Source organism: Dermacentor variabilis, chromosome 9 (genome assembly GCF_050947875.1).
Source record: "Dermacentor variabilis isolate Ectoservices chromosome 9, ASM5094787v1, whole genome shotgun sequence".
NCBI lineage: Eukaryota > Metazoa > Arthropoda > Arachnida > Ixodida > Ixodidae > Dermacentor > Dermacentor variabilis.
The window spans coordinates 129,522,321-129,535,641 of record NC_134576.1 but is presented as its reverse complement, the minus strand read 5'-3'; the positions used below and the strand labels follow the sequence as shown (position 1 = coordinate 129,535,641).

Below are 13,321 nucleotides of genomic sequence, written 5' to 3'. Positions count from 1 at the left end.
GTGACCTTGACACCACCGCAAATTTTTCCTAGCCGACACCATCCGGACACGCAGGCGCAATGAAAACGAGGAAAGAAAGCAGAGGTATAAGTAAATAAGGTCTGTAAACGCGTGATCATACCTCGTAGACTAAAGGCACTGCGGCTGCGTGAGACCTTAGAGCGGCGTTCACCCATCTCGGATGCGTAGAGTCGGAGGCGACTGACAGCGCAAGTACGCCAGCAGAGACGACGACGTCGACGCTTCCTTCAGGTCGGGGCGCCCGCAGCAGCGCAGGCACGGCAACAGCCTTCGGCCAACGGTCGCCGCTAGCATCCGAGGAGCGGCACGCCGACAGAGGGGCCGGAGCGCAAGCCGCAGGCGCCATTGGTCATTTCTCCGTACCGAGCTAACTCCGCACCAGAGAGCCGCGGCAACGGCAGAAACCGAGAAGAGACACCACGTCGTAATCGTCGCTTAACGAGGAGCGATCTCGGCTCGTCGGATCGCCTGCCGGTGGAATGGGGCGGCGGGGGCAAAAAAAATGACACAAGGCGGCACAGAACCCAACAGACACTGCGGCGTTGATCGAAGAGGCGGGCTGGGCCGGAGGAGCGAAGCCCGAAATTCCGACGGCGCTTTCTCTTTCGCAGCGCAGGACGTTGTTGGACTCGACGCGGCACGGAAACAAGCGGACGGGAAAAGAAGCACGACGCAGGAACAACCGGAGCGCTCGCTAAGCGGACTTCCCACTGACACCACTCCACCAGCAGCACACGGCGCACAGCCTGCCACGGCAGTCAGTCGATCGGATCGTAGCAGCGCTGGAACGCGTCAACCATGAAAAAAAAAAAGAACGCCTCGCGCAGCGCACGGGCAAGAGGGAGAACGATGCGCTCTCCTTCCTCCTCTCCCTCAACCGCAGCGAAAATTCTGCGGATGCCGCATAGAGGGCGGCACATGCGCAGCGACGGCGGCAGCAGACGAAGCGCGCGGTGGCACCGCCCATAGCGACGGCCGCGCCGCGGTCGGCAGACCCGCGAACCGCAACGCCGGACGATAACGAAACCGGCGACGAAAACAGGCGCGTTGCCTGGGCACGGCCTCCAAGATCGAAGCGGCCCGGCAATCTCGGATGCCACGCCGTTTGGTATTGGGCGTGTTGGGTCGTTCTTTTACGGGCAACACCACGTTTCAAACTCGAACGGTCCCGTGAACGACGATTACGGTCCGTAAGGCTCGTGGACAGTATAAAGTTTAATCGACTGCTTTGCACAATTGATGTCGATATGCTATCTACGTTTTACTTCTCAGAAATTATTTTATATGCTCAACACTTCTTAAGATACGTAGAATAAGTAGTTCGAATTCTCTAGTACACCCGACATTAAGAACACGATATACATACTCAGCACAGATTAATTAATTATTTCACACTAGCGGTACCGAAGCTTCACAGGGGCCGGGAATTGAACCCTCAGCGTCGCGATCAACAACAGAACACCCTAGAGTGGAGAAATAACGGGAGGCGCTGGGTTTGTTCTCTAACCCCTGTTGCGATCTGGACGCCACCTGTCGGAAGCTCTGAATATTAAATCCGTGTCGTATAAACCACACACAAAAAAAAAAAAAAAAAACTAACAAAAAGCCATCATGAAAAAAGCATTATTTCTCGAAGGTTTCGTGAGCTCGCAATGTACAATAAGACAATACGAAATCCTGATTATTCCCGTTCTGTTGCATGTGCCATCGTTTTGATGCATAGTAGGTCTCTCTTTCCTTTAACATTCGCGTTACGTTGGCTTTGCGTGATGAAATTACTGTCTCCATCTCAACTTCGATTAAAAATTCTTGTAACTTACATAACCACCAATGCTCTTGATACTTTTCTTTTTTTTTTTTTTGCCACTGCAAATTGTACTCCAAGACGGGTCTCCACACCAGCATCGGCTATTTTTCCATCACATCCTTGCGCAATGTGTGTGTACACATTGAGGCAAATAAAAACGATATGAACACGAAACGCACGCCTACGCCCGGAGAGCGAGCGTGTGTGCGTTGGGGTACAGCGTTCTCCAATGCGGGCAAAACCAACCTCCCACGCGTAATGACAGTCAAAGAACCGAGTGGCGAACTTGATGGAGAAGGAGAAAGGATATCGGAGACGCAAGAGAGAGGGGAGGAGGAAGGGGTGTGTGTTCTCATATCGTATTCCGAGCGATGCCCACCGACTTTGGCGGCGCAAAGAGAATAACGCACAACAAAGAGGGGAGATTGATCGAAGTCGAGTCCGGCGGGAACGTGTGCCTTTCTCGGATAGAGCCCGGCGAAGCCATCTACCAACTATAGCGCCGCGGTCGCTCCTGAGAGAACCTCGTTCAACCAAGACCGTGGGGGAGTACATATATAAAGGCAAGAAGAGAGGCACCGTTACCGTAAAGCCTCGAATTTAAGGAGGCGCTAAGGAGAAACAATGAATCCGTTTGGATTGATAAGGCGTTCGTTCAAAAACACCAGCTAATTTCGCATCATTATCGTTATGATAATTAGCATTACCAGAGGAAAAACCTACGCCAGACCTTGGCACGCCAACTCTCGCGAGTATGCTGTCGCATACTTTGAGATTCAGCGATTACAGCGTACTTAAAATGTGATCACTGCGACGCCTCACATACCGCAGCAGCTTGATGGGCATGACGTTGCGCTAGTGAGCGCGAGGTAGCGGGTTCGAAACCGGTCGCATTCCAATGTGGGCGGAATGAAGAAAAAAAAAACCCTGCTCGTGTATTTAGATTTCGGCGCACGTCAAAGAACCAAAGGCGACCAAAGTTACCCTCGAACTCCCCCTCCTTCACCACCCCCATCCTTCCTGCCACGCGGCGGGCCTCATAATCTAGATCGTGCTTTTGGCACCGTAACACCCCCTAATTCAATCTCGAACGTTAATTTGTTTTACCTGCTTCAGGAAGTGCAAGCAGACGTTTGAAGGCAGATCAGTCACGGGGCGCCGGCGAGAAAGGGACGAATGAAAAGGTTGTAACAGGGGGGTGGGTGCAGATTCGAGAGAAACACGGTATACTGCTTGCCCGTACAGCGGAACAACATCAAACCGCAGCCGTCGTCCACGGCGGGGATTCGCTTATATATCGGAGGCCACTTCCCTTTCCTATCCAGCCATATACACACGCGCGCCAGAGAATGCTTTCCAAGAGGAAGACTGAGGAGCGGTGTAGAGGCATCGTCTTGTTTCTACATTTGCTTTTCTTTTTTTGTTTCTTCTCTCTGTACCACGCCGTTTCCATTCTCCGCCACACCAAAATGGCGCGTCCGACACGAGATCGCTCTCTTCGATATATAAGTGAGCAGCCCGTGTCGCAATCGGGTCAATCTGTGCACGCAAAGAAAAAGAAAAGGGGGGGGGGGGGAGACGAAAGGACAACGCCATCGACGGAAGAGCAAGAAATAAATACTCCACTATTACTCAAAAGACCAGCGGTACTCTAGGTTACTCAAAGGCCAGAGTCACTCGCTACTAAAGTACAGAACGTAATATAAAGTGTAATAGCAAGCAGTAATAGTGTCTTCACAGAAAACGAGTGATCTAAGCAGAAGTACAGTAGACAGGTAGCGGCAGTTGCACTGTCAGAAGAATTGTAGGGTAGCAAACTGGACTGAGACTGATTAACGTCCCTGCGTTTCCTCCTTCCCTTCTCTCTCTCTGCACTATCAGAAAGTACACCGCAGTGGCAGTAGTATCACCTCGTAGTGGTACTGCTAGTAGGTACCAGCTTCTACTACCAACTAAGTAGAATCAGGCATCGACCTGCTGTTACTTGATTACTACGCTGCTGCTGCTGCTAATACAACCATAGTTAGTGCCACCACTACAATCATCCCAACCACTACTACTTGCTACGGCCCGGTAATACCTCTACCGCCGTTGGTACTACCGCGCCCACGATTACAACTGCCTAACTTAACAGTATCTGCTGCTGCTACTACTACCACAATCACCAGTTCGTTCTATGCCCTATTCGTTCGGTTCGTTGAAATAAAACAGAAAAGGAAAGAAAAACTGAAAGGAAGGCGTCGAACATGCTGAGCTACCAAAACAGAAAAGGAAGAATTGAAACGAAAGCCTCGAAGTCGGTGTACGCAGTAGCAAGTAAAGTTGCGCAACGTCGTTCACGACGAGGAAGCCTCCACGTTCTCGCCGTACCGTAAAGAAAAGAAAAGAAAGGAAGTAAGAAAGTAAGAACATTGCACCGAAAAAAAAAAAATACGAGACACAGGTGAAACCGCGACGGCTAAGCGAAAAAAAAAAAAAAAAAACACGCGGGAAAGAAGACTCGCCTCGACAGAGAACACAAAGAAATTGAAACGGCCGTGCTCAGCCCGGAATGCTCTCCCATGCGTTCAAGCCGTAGGAAAGCGGCACCCGTGCCTAAGCGAGGCTCGCGCGGTGAGAGGAAGGATTCGCCACGCGAGCGATCGTGCGTGCGTACGTACGTGCGTAAGCAAGAACCAAAAAAACTGTTTTGCGTAAGACGGTGGGCGGGCGGGCGCCGGCGCACGCGTAACGCAAATGAATCGAAGAGGAACCGTCACGCCCCCGGACAAGGTCACGGTCGCACGACAATGTGTGTAACTGGGACGCCGAGGAGGAGGAGGAGGAGGAGGAAAGGAGTACACGCGCGTGCGCCACTGCGTTCTCTATGGTCTCCCAAGACATCCAAGAAGCGTCGTGGAATCGTGCAACCTAACTCACGTGCCACACAGAAGGGCGCGAAGCGGACGAGGCGGGCCGACTGCGAAAGGAAAACGGGCGAAACTCGACTTAGCGAAATCCCCGACTTAGCGAATTCTTCGAAACGAAAGACACTGCTCACTAGCAGCAGCCGCCGAGGCTTCCGGGTTACTCGTACTTTCAGCCACCGGTCGTGTTCGAAATGTATGTTCACGATCAATATATATATATATATATATATATATATATATATATATATATATATATATATATACGGGGTTTTACGTGCCAAAACCACTACATGATTACAAGGCACGACGTAGTGGGGGACTCCGGAAATTTGGACCACCTGGGGTTCTTTAATGTGCACCGAAATCTAAGTGCACGGGTGTTTTTCGCAGCTCGCCCCCATCGAAATGCGGCCGCTGTGGTCATGATTCGATCCCGGGACCTCGTGCTTAGCAGCCCAATACCGTAGCCGCTAAGCAGCCACGGCGGATTACACGAGCAATATTACACACACACACACGTTTTTCTTCTTTGGAAACATTCCAGACATACCGAATGGTGGCTGAGAATCGAAACCGCCGAGCTCAATGTTCGAGGTCGTGCTGTGGACAACTAAAGAAGACTATACTTCCAGCAACCGCAGCGTCTACATGCTGTATTCTACCTTAGGGGCTGTAGCAAGACAGGATGACCGCTCGACAGCGCGCGGCCAAAGAGCAGAACACAGGCGGGAAAGCGGAGCCCAACGGAGACAAACGTGCGAAAGAAGACAAAGTATAACAAAGGTTCGCTGCAGCCTCCAAGCGGCTCACACAATGGTGCGGACAGCAAGTAGCGGATAGCAACAGGAGACCCGGCGACAAGAATGATTACGGCATAGAGAATGAGCGCAAAAAAAAAAAAGAAAAGAAACAAACACGGGTGTCGAGCGCTCGGTTCAACACCCGAGCCGGACAGTGCACTAATGCTGCACTGGCGACAGAGAGAAAAAGCAAAGGTGTGTGTGCGAGCCGAGAGCGAGCGTCTGTGCGTGTGCGCGTGAGTGTGTGTGTGCATATGTGCATAGACGCCAACACCAGAGAAGCCCGCAATGCAAAAGAAGGGGAGAGGGAAAGGTGCCTTGCACACACCGAGGAGAGGACCGACAGATTGTTCCAAAGTAGAAGCGGGGGGGGGAGGGGGTACGAGGAGGGGAACAGGAGAGCCTGGAGTATCGTGTTAGCATGAATGAGACGGCGAACGAGATACGGCGGCCATTAATCAAGACCTCGACATGGAGCACCAGGCAAAGGCGACACGACCCCTTTCGCGTATGCTCAAACCTTACTAATACCGTGCAGCGCGGTGGAAGCTATACACCACAGGCGCCGGCAAAGTCGGTGCCTGGGTTACGGACAGGCGCTCCTCCTTTCGATCTCCTTCCTCTGTACGTTGCTGACTTACGCTCCTCTTCTATTAGCTATGCAACCAACTATCCCAGCAAGAAGTGCTCCCGAGAACCTCATTTGCAGTCCCAACGGTTCACGGCTCAGAAACTACAACAGCATCCCTACTAAAATAAGCACTCTGAGAAAGCGTAGTTTGCACAGTTAAATTCTAAATTCTACATTCTAAAACGGAAGTTCCATGCACAGTTGTCCTTAAGTTTCGGTTACTTTTTGCTACGTCTAGAGATACCAGGTTCATCGGAGCAGGCGACTTCTAATTCGTAGGGGGAACGATGAACACACACACACACACACACACACACACACACACACACACACACACACACACACACACACACACACACACACACACACACACACACACACACACACACACACACACACACACACACACACACACACACAAACAAACAAGCCCGCGTAGCGTGCATTGGACGCACGTCAAAGAATCGAGAACGGTACCACATTACGGCGTGCCTCGTAATCAGATCGCATAGTTATGGCACGAATAAAACGCAAGAATTTATTGCAGTTTGCACGACGCATCGTAATGGTCGATGCACCAGCGTACGTCTTCGCACGTGCAGCGTTCCGGCGCTGCCGCGGCTATAAATTACGCTGACACGGGGGCGAAAGGCTATACACTGCACACGCGCGCAGCAGCGGGGTTAATTACGAGTAAACAAAACTCGGCAAAAATAGCACGAACGCACGCAACGAGCTCGAATCGCACTCTGCGCTTATACGGGAACAGTTCTTTACAAAATGTCGCGAGCAACGTACGCGAAAGAGAAAACAACGCTCACTTTATTATTTTCTTTTTTTGGCGCTCGTCGAGAACGCGGGCGACTTCAAGCAGCTAAGCGATAATGAAGAAAGCTATAGTGACACATGATACGGATTGTTTTATTACAGAAACTACGTGTATTCCAGTGGCGCGCGGAATAAGAACGAACTTTGCCACAATCGACCAGTGAAGCTCGTTCGATCGACGTTTGACAGCTTTCGCGTATCGAGGTCCACAGCTTCAGTACGAAGGTGTATCACCTGTCCATGGGCCAGACTGTGTAGAATTGGCCACTTTTACTCGGACGGTGACTCCATCGCGCGTGCCGACAGGAAATAAAAGAAATAGGGAAGAAACAAGAATCGCTCGTCGTTCGTCCGCACCTGAAAATAGTCCGCGCTTCGGTGTAACCTGCTGCTGCTGCTGCATTGTACGCACCCCCCCCCCCTTTTTTTTTGTTCATTCGAGAAAGCGAAGGTGGCCATTTCCAGCAGCTCCACACCTCTTACACGCACACGATTCGGCGCAGAACGATGACAGCGGCACAAAAATGGACATAAACACACACGGGCATGCGATTCAAACAGATGCTTCACGGCCGCTGTTCAACGACGCGCGGCGCGATTTCAAAAAAAAAAAAAAAAAGGAAGAAGGAAAAAAGAAAGAAAGGAGCGGCTCGTTCTCCGTATTCGGACAGCTACGAACGCGCTAAGCAGTCACGATTTCTTTCTTTCTTTGCTCCTTTCAAGAGCTTCATTCTTGTATGTGCCCAAAAGAATGACGCCAAGGGTAAAATATAAAATAAACATAAAATAGGACAAAGAACAACAAACAGTAAAGGCATGCAACAAGTTTACTGATGACTTCTGGCACTCTCGAACGCACAGACGCGCCAAAGGAGCGGGTACGGGAACAGACGGAAAGCAGACGAAACTCGAGTGAAAAATACAAGAGAAAACAGAACGACGTCATCTGTTCGAACGAGCGCCTAACAGCCAGGCTGGCGAAGTATAGCAACACAGCCGCCATGCGCGGATTTTACGAGGCCGTTGAATGTGCTGGGCGCGCGTCGCTGACAGCATCGTATATACCGCAGGCATTGTTGCGTGGAATGCGCTGATGCGCGGACGGAGGCGTGCCAGCAGAAGACACACCGTGTTTGACGGAATACATTATTTATTTATTGTTATTTAACACACCACGCTTAAAGAACCGTTGAAGGCATGACTGCATAGAAGAGCCAGCGGGGAGCCAGATGCGAGGCCCTACGCAGGCGCCATCTTGCGTAGCCTCCCACCCAACTGTGGAATGCGCGGATCCGCCCCAGACGACGAAATGCTCGGCGAGCAGCCAAGGCAACCAAACCGTTCGAGAGATAGAGAGAGAGAAAAAGAAAACGATTCGGCAGTTAGCGACGAGAACCACGCTTCACCGCCCATTCCATGCGCACACATTGCAACATCAAGGAAGTCGACGTTTCTTCCGCGTTTTTTTTTTTTTTTTTCATGCGGAACGCATATGGCGAGATTTTTTTTCCCTTCCTTTTTCGCTGCGAACGGAAGATACAGTAACTCTTTTTTATAACGAAATCATCGAGACGTAAAAAGGAGTTCGTTATAAACGACAATTCGTTAAAAGCAGAGTCTCCAACGAACTCGTAACGCCGCTCCCTGCATTTCCACAGTATCACGGAAAGTGAAACGCCAACTATACTTAGTCCTGGAGAAAATAAAAACAAATGACCCCGCCCCCTCCCTCCCTTCCTCATGTACTCGACCGAGACCAATCCTCTTCAGTCGCGATTCTCGCATTTGTGGATGCGAATTTCATCTTGCCATTTCTGTTCAGAAGTAGCAATTGGTGAATAAATAAAATAAAACGAAAACTGAGCTGCGGGTCAAATGACCGCTGTGCTTAACCAATGTTACTACAGCTTACTTCAGACTGCAGAGTACTGCTGTACGTGACCACTTTACTAAAGCTACGTACTATTACCGTGTTTGACGGAATGACACACATGCCACGTTACGTAAGCAACGGCGAAGTAGCAGTTCTTCCTCGTAGTGCGCGAAGCCAATAATTAACTTGTACAAGCGGTTTCGCCCGGTGGTTCATATCTTTCTTTCTACGAGTAAAAAGCGACATTATACTACTGACTGTAGACTTAGTCGAAATTTAACTACACTGATGACGGATCCCCAGAAAAGTGCGTAAAGATATTCCTACCATCTTTGCTTCCGCTCGGGGGAGTTCGTGTCACCTTATATAAAATGACGTGAGTGATATATTTGCGTTTATTGATTCAATGGGGGGCGAAATGCAAAAAAAAAAAAAAAAAAAAAAAACGCGCTTGTACTTATATGTACATGCACGCCAGAAAAACTCCAGGAGGTCAAAATTAATCCAGAGCCCCTCAATAAGGCATGCGTCATAATCAGACCGTGCCTTTGCTACGTACAACAGGAAGACTTAATTTCAATGTATTCATTCGCAGTGAATCATAATTCGACTGAAGGGCTACAGTACGCGTTATACGAGTAAGTAGCGAGTAAGAACTAGCCCGCCAGCCGAGACGAGGGGGGACGGAACATGTTGGGGCAAGGGGAACAAAAAATTGACATTACCAACAGCCCCCCCCCCCCCTTCTTTTTCTTGCCAAAACGTGGCGGGCATCAATCATGTCTGGCGCGCAAGGCAGCCGGGTACTATTTTTACAGCGGGCACATCTGTCACGAGTTTATCGGTCGCACTAACGCAACCGAGGAGTGCGTACCTAAGCTAAAAAAAGAAAAAGAAAAAAGAAAGAAAGAACGAGAACGGAAGAAAACCGAGCAATGAAGGCGAGCGAGCGCGAGAAGGAAGAGGGGGATGAAAGTGCCCCTGGAAACTCGCATTGCTCGCCGTTCTAAGTGCGCAGAAAGGAATTCAACCCTACCTAGGTTGCCACCAGGGGTCGTCCTCGGATTCCAGGTTCTAAAGCTTTACCCACTCCTACAGCCTATGCAGGGACTCTATCCAGTATACTTCATCTCGCAAGGCGTTTGCAGCAGTGCAGAAGCTGCAGGATTCCTTAGCCAATAGGAAGGCCGAGTGGCCCTCGAGATGTGCTCATCCGCGTCGCGTCGTCTGCTCAGCGGTTGCCGAATTCGCGGTATATACGACGTGCATGCGTGAACGTCCTAACATGTCACGTGTCGCTGTAACGTATCGTGCACCAAGCAGCAGCAGCAACAACAACAAAACTAATCCTGCCATCAATCAGACAGTTACGCCCGGAACTATGTTCTGCCGCGCAATCATATTGCCTGTGTGCGCCTCGCACCTTCGGCAGCGCTGCAAACGAATTGCAGCCTCGATGTCCTCCTCGCCCGCCGCTGGAAGGAGGAGGTGCGCGTTGAAGCACACTACCCCTTCTACAGTTTGGAAAACGATTTCCCGGAACCAATGAGGTAGTTGTGAAATGTCGATCCGGTGTGATTTTAGGGTGCACTCACTCGACTGGCCTTTAAGGATCAGTTTCGTAAATTACTGAGAATAACGCTTCCTGCTAGATGCTATTATGAGGCAGGCTGTAGTGGGGGGATTAAATTATGCTACCCGCAGGATTCTTGAACGCGCACCTATATCTAAGTATACGAATTTTTTTTAAAACTTTCATTCGTTTTTTTTTCTTTTTACATTTCTTCGCGGCTGGGAACCAATACTCTGCGACCTGAGGGTGTGGCCCTTTCTTTTTTTTAGCGCTTGTGGCATTGGGCGAGCAGAGCTATACAATATGGTTGACGATATCATCTAGCTCCTCAGCCTAGGCGACTAATTTTGAATCCGTAACATGAAAGTAATCGTAAGTTGTAATCCAAAGCAAAAGCAAGCGTAGGTAACCTTATACACACGCTTTAAAGCGACGCTTTCATGAGTGAACATTACTTGAAAGTTTTAATAATGAAGCTGGGTAGTTCATTCAAGATCTTTGCACCGACAAATGATAGGGAACGTTGACCGTATTTGCATTACGAGTTCTCGGCAAGTTGACTTCATTACGTTTCAGCCTGCCCAATATCTCTTGTATCAGAAACGGTCTGGACGTTTATACTCGCACTTCAAGACGCGTTTCTCCTCGGAATCGGTCCCCGTCAACTGAGTGCAGTCAACTAACTGTAGCGTAGACGCAAAACCATTCCAGCCGGCGGCCTGAAACCGGGGTCGAACGACCAGGCGAGGAGGGAGCAGTGGCCGATGAATGACCGAGAACGCTACAGCAACGGGAACGCCATCCCCCCCCCCCACCCCCCCCCCCATTTCTGGCGGCACATTTATATTCCCCGCAGCCCAGGGTGCCATTTTTAGACACCGATCGTACGACGACCGTCTAGTCGGGCAGGCCATCAGCCGCTCCCTGTGTATGCTAGACAGGCAGATCGGAAGGGAACGCCACGTGACCATGACCGGCTGTCCTCCGTGCATGCCAATCCTGTCCTTATGGTGACCGAAAACTTTTTTTTTAATGCTCCCGAGGGGTTAATCGATTACCAGTACGTAGGCCTTAAGCGGGAGTTCATAGGCACCTATATCACCTAACATATACACGGTCTACTTTGGTTCACGGTGCAGTTCGGACCAAAATTTAAAAAAAATTTTTTTTTTTCACTTGGGTGCCACCGCACTAGTAACGTGAACAGAACACCGTAGGGACAGCGTTGAGAATTGGGAAGTTTAAGAATCCACGCACCCGAACAAACTCGCGTCTACCCGAATATCGTGTCAGCGGAAGGAACTGCGCAGCCGCCTGAACACTAACTCTTCCTGGGTTCTTTCGTGCTACCTTTCTCGCCACCTTTGGTACGCCCGGTCCCTGTTACACATGGGAAGAGCGTCTACTGCCGATCCCGTTACGCATAATGCCAGCTATAATTAACCCCTCTACGCTCGCCACCTCGAGTTTGGAATGCGTAGAGTCGCGGAAGCGCAGCCACAACCAAAGCCAGAGAACACGCCATCCCTATACGCGGCACCGGTGGGAGCGCGCGCAAGATTCCCGACTTAATTTCCAGCTGCTCCTTGCGCAACCCGGGAAACGCAGCGGGGCGCCGGGAAAGGGTTAAGGAATCTCCACCGGCCCAGATTCCTCGATGTCGCAAGCTCGGCTCCCACGCTTGCAGTAAGTGCACGCGTGTTGGTGGGCTTGGGCCACACGCTGGCAACAGCAACGCTCGCTGACCACAGGCGCTCTTCCCACGCACTTCCCACGCACGCTCTACTTCATCTGGGCGAGATTTCTGGGGAAGGCAACTGCCCCCGCCGAGAGCAACCACGTTACACCCCCCCCCCCCCCTTCTCCCTTCCATCAGGAGTGTCTTCACTGGTTTCGAAAACCGTGGCGGGCGCCAGTGACCGTGCAACCAGATTGGCAACTGTGCGCTCGGAGCACAGAACGACGGTGCTGCAAAAACTGAGCGCAACGGGCTGCTGCGCCAAGACGCCGCTGTGCGTCGCCACGGGGGCGCTGACGTCACGGAGCTCGGAAGCGATTTTCTTTTTTTCCTGGTCTGAACATCCGAGCACACACGAGCTTTTTAGCTCACATTCTGCGTCACGGCTCCTTAAAAAAAAAAAAAAAAAAGACGAAGCTTTCTTTGACTCGTCCTCCCCCTCCTACTTGGCGGGTGCTGTCTCGCCGAGTGGACAAGTCGAGCCACCGCGGGGATGTGCAACTCGCGCATGCGCAACTGGGGGGCACACGTCCATTCTTGGCGCCAGAATGTGTGCCCATAATGTGTGACAGAATGTGTGACAGATTGTGTGACAGATTGTGTCTGAATTGTCAAGTTAAATGAGAGGCAAAACGCTGAGATGCCGGCAACACAGAACTCAAGAAAAGATCGGCAACAGAAGCAGCCAAGTGTTCGGAAACATGAAATAAATCTTAACAGCCATATATATATATATATATATATATATATATATATATATATATATATATATATATATATATATATATATATATATATATATATTCTTGCTAGCTTTGTCCCTAAGATACAATTCATGGGCTTCGTTGATTTATGTGATTTGTGGTACTCGCATCCCCCGATGTTAAATTTATTCGCGTGCTCACAATTTTAGGTTGCTGCTCATTGTTTTACTATACAAGGTGATCGTAAGATTTATGAAATTAAATAAAGAATCGCCCGTGGCAGATAGTATCATTTTCGTCCTTGAGCTGGTGGACTATTCGAGAAATCGAAAAACATTCAACGAATCAACAAAAAATACACTACTCATCTTATAATTCATTACCTTACGGCATATATTGCAAGCAAGCGGTGAGCTAGCAAGAACTGTGCAGTTGAA

The 13,321-nt window shown here is 50.1% G+C and overlaps 1 protein-coding gene across 7 annotated transcripts in view; it reads right to left on the bottom strand.

The window, feature by feature from the left end:
• The window catches only part of LOC142557485 (phosphatase and actin regulator 2-like), a 139,373-nt gene that overhangs the window by 55,290 nt on the left and 70,762 nt on the right, over positions 1-13,321 (bottom strand). Inside the window, exon 1 of one of the 7 annotated variants that reach the window (XM_075669371.1) lies at positions 122-831. The exons of the other annotated variants lie outside the window; for them this stretch is intronic. Coding sequence (XP_075525486.1) covers positions 122-176 — 55 coding nt within the window. The 5' untranslated portion in view covers positions 177-831. Of the gene's footprint in view, positions 1-121; positions 832-13,321 lie in introns of those variants that run through there. 7 annotated transcript variants of the gene reach the window in all.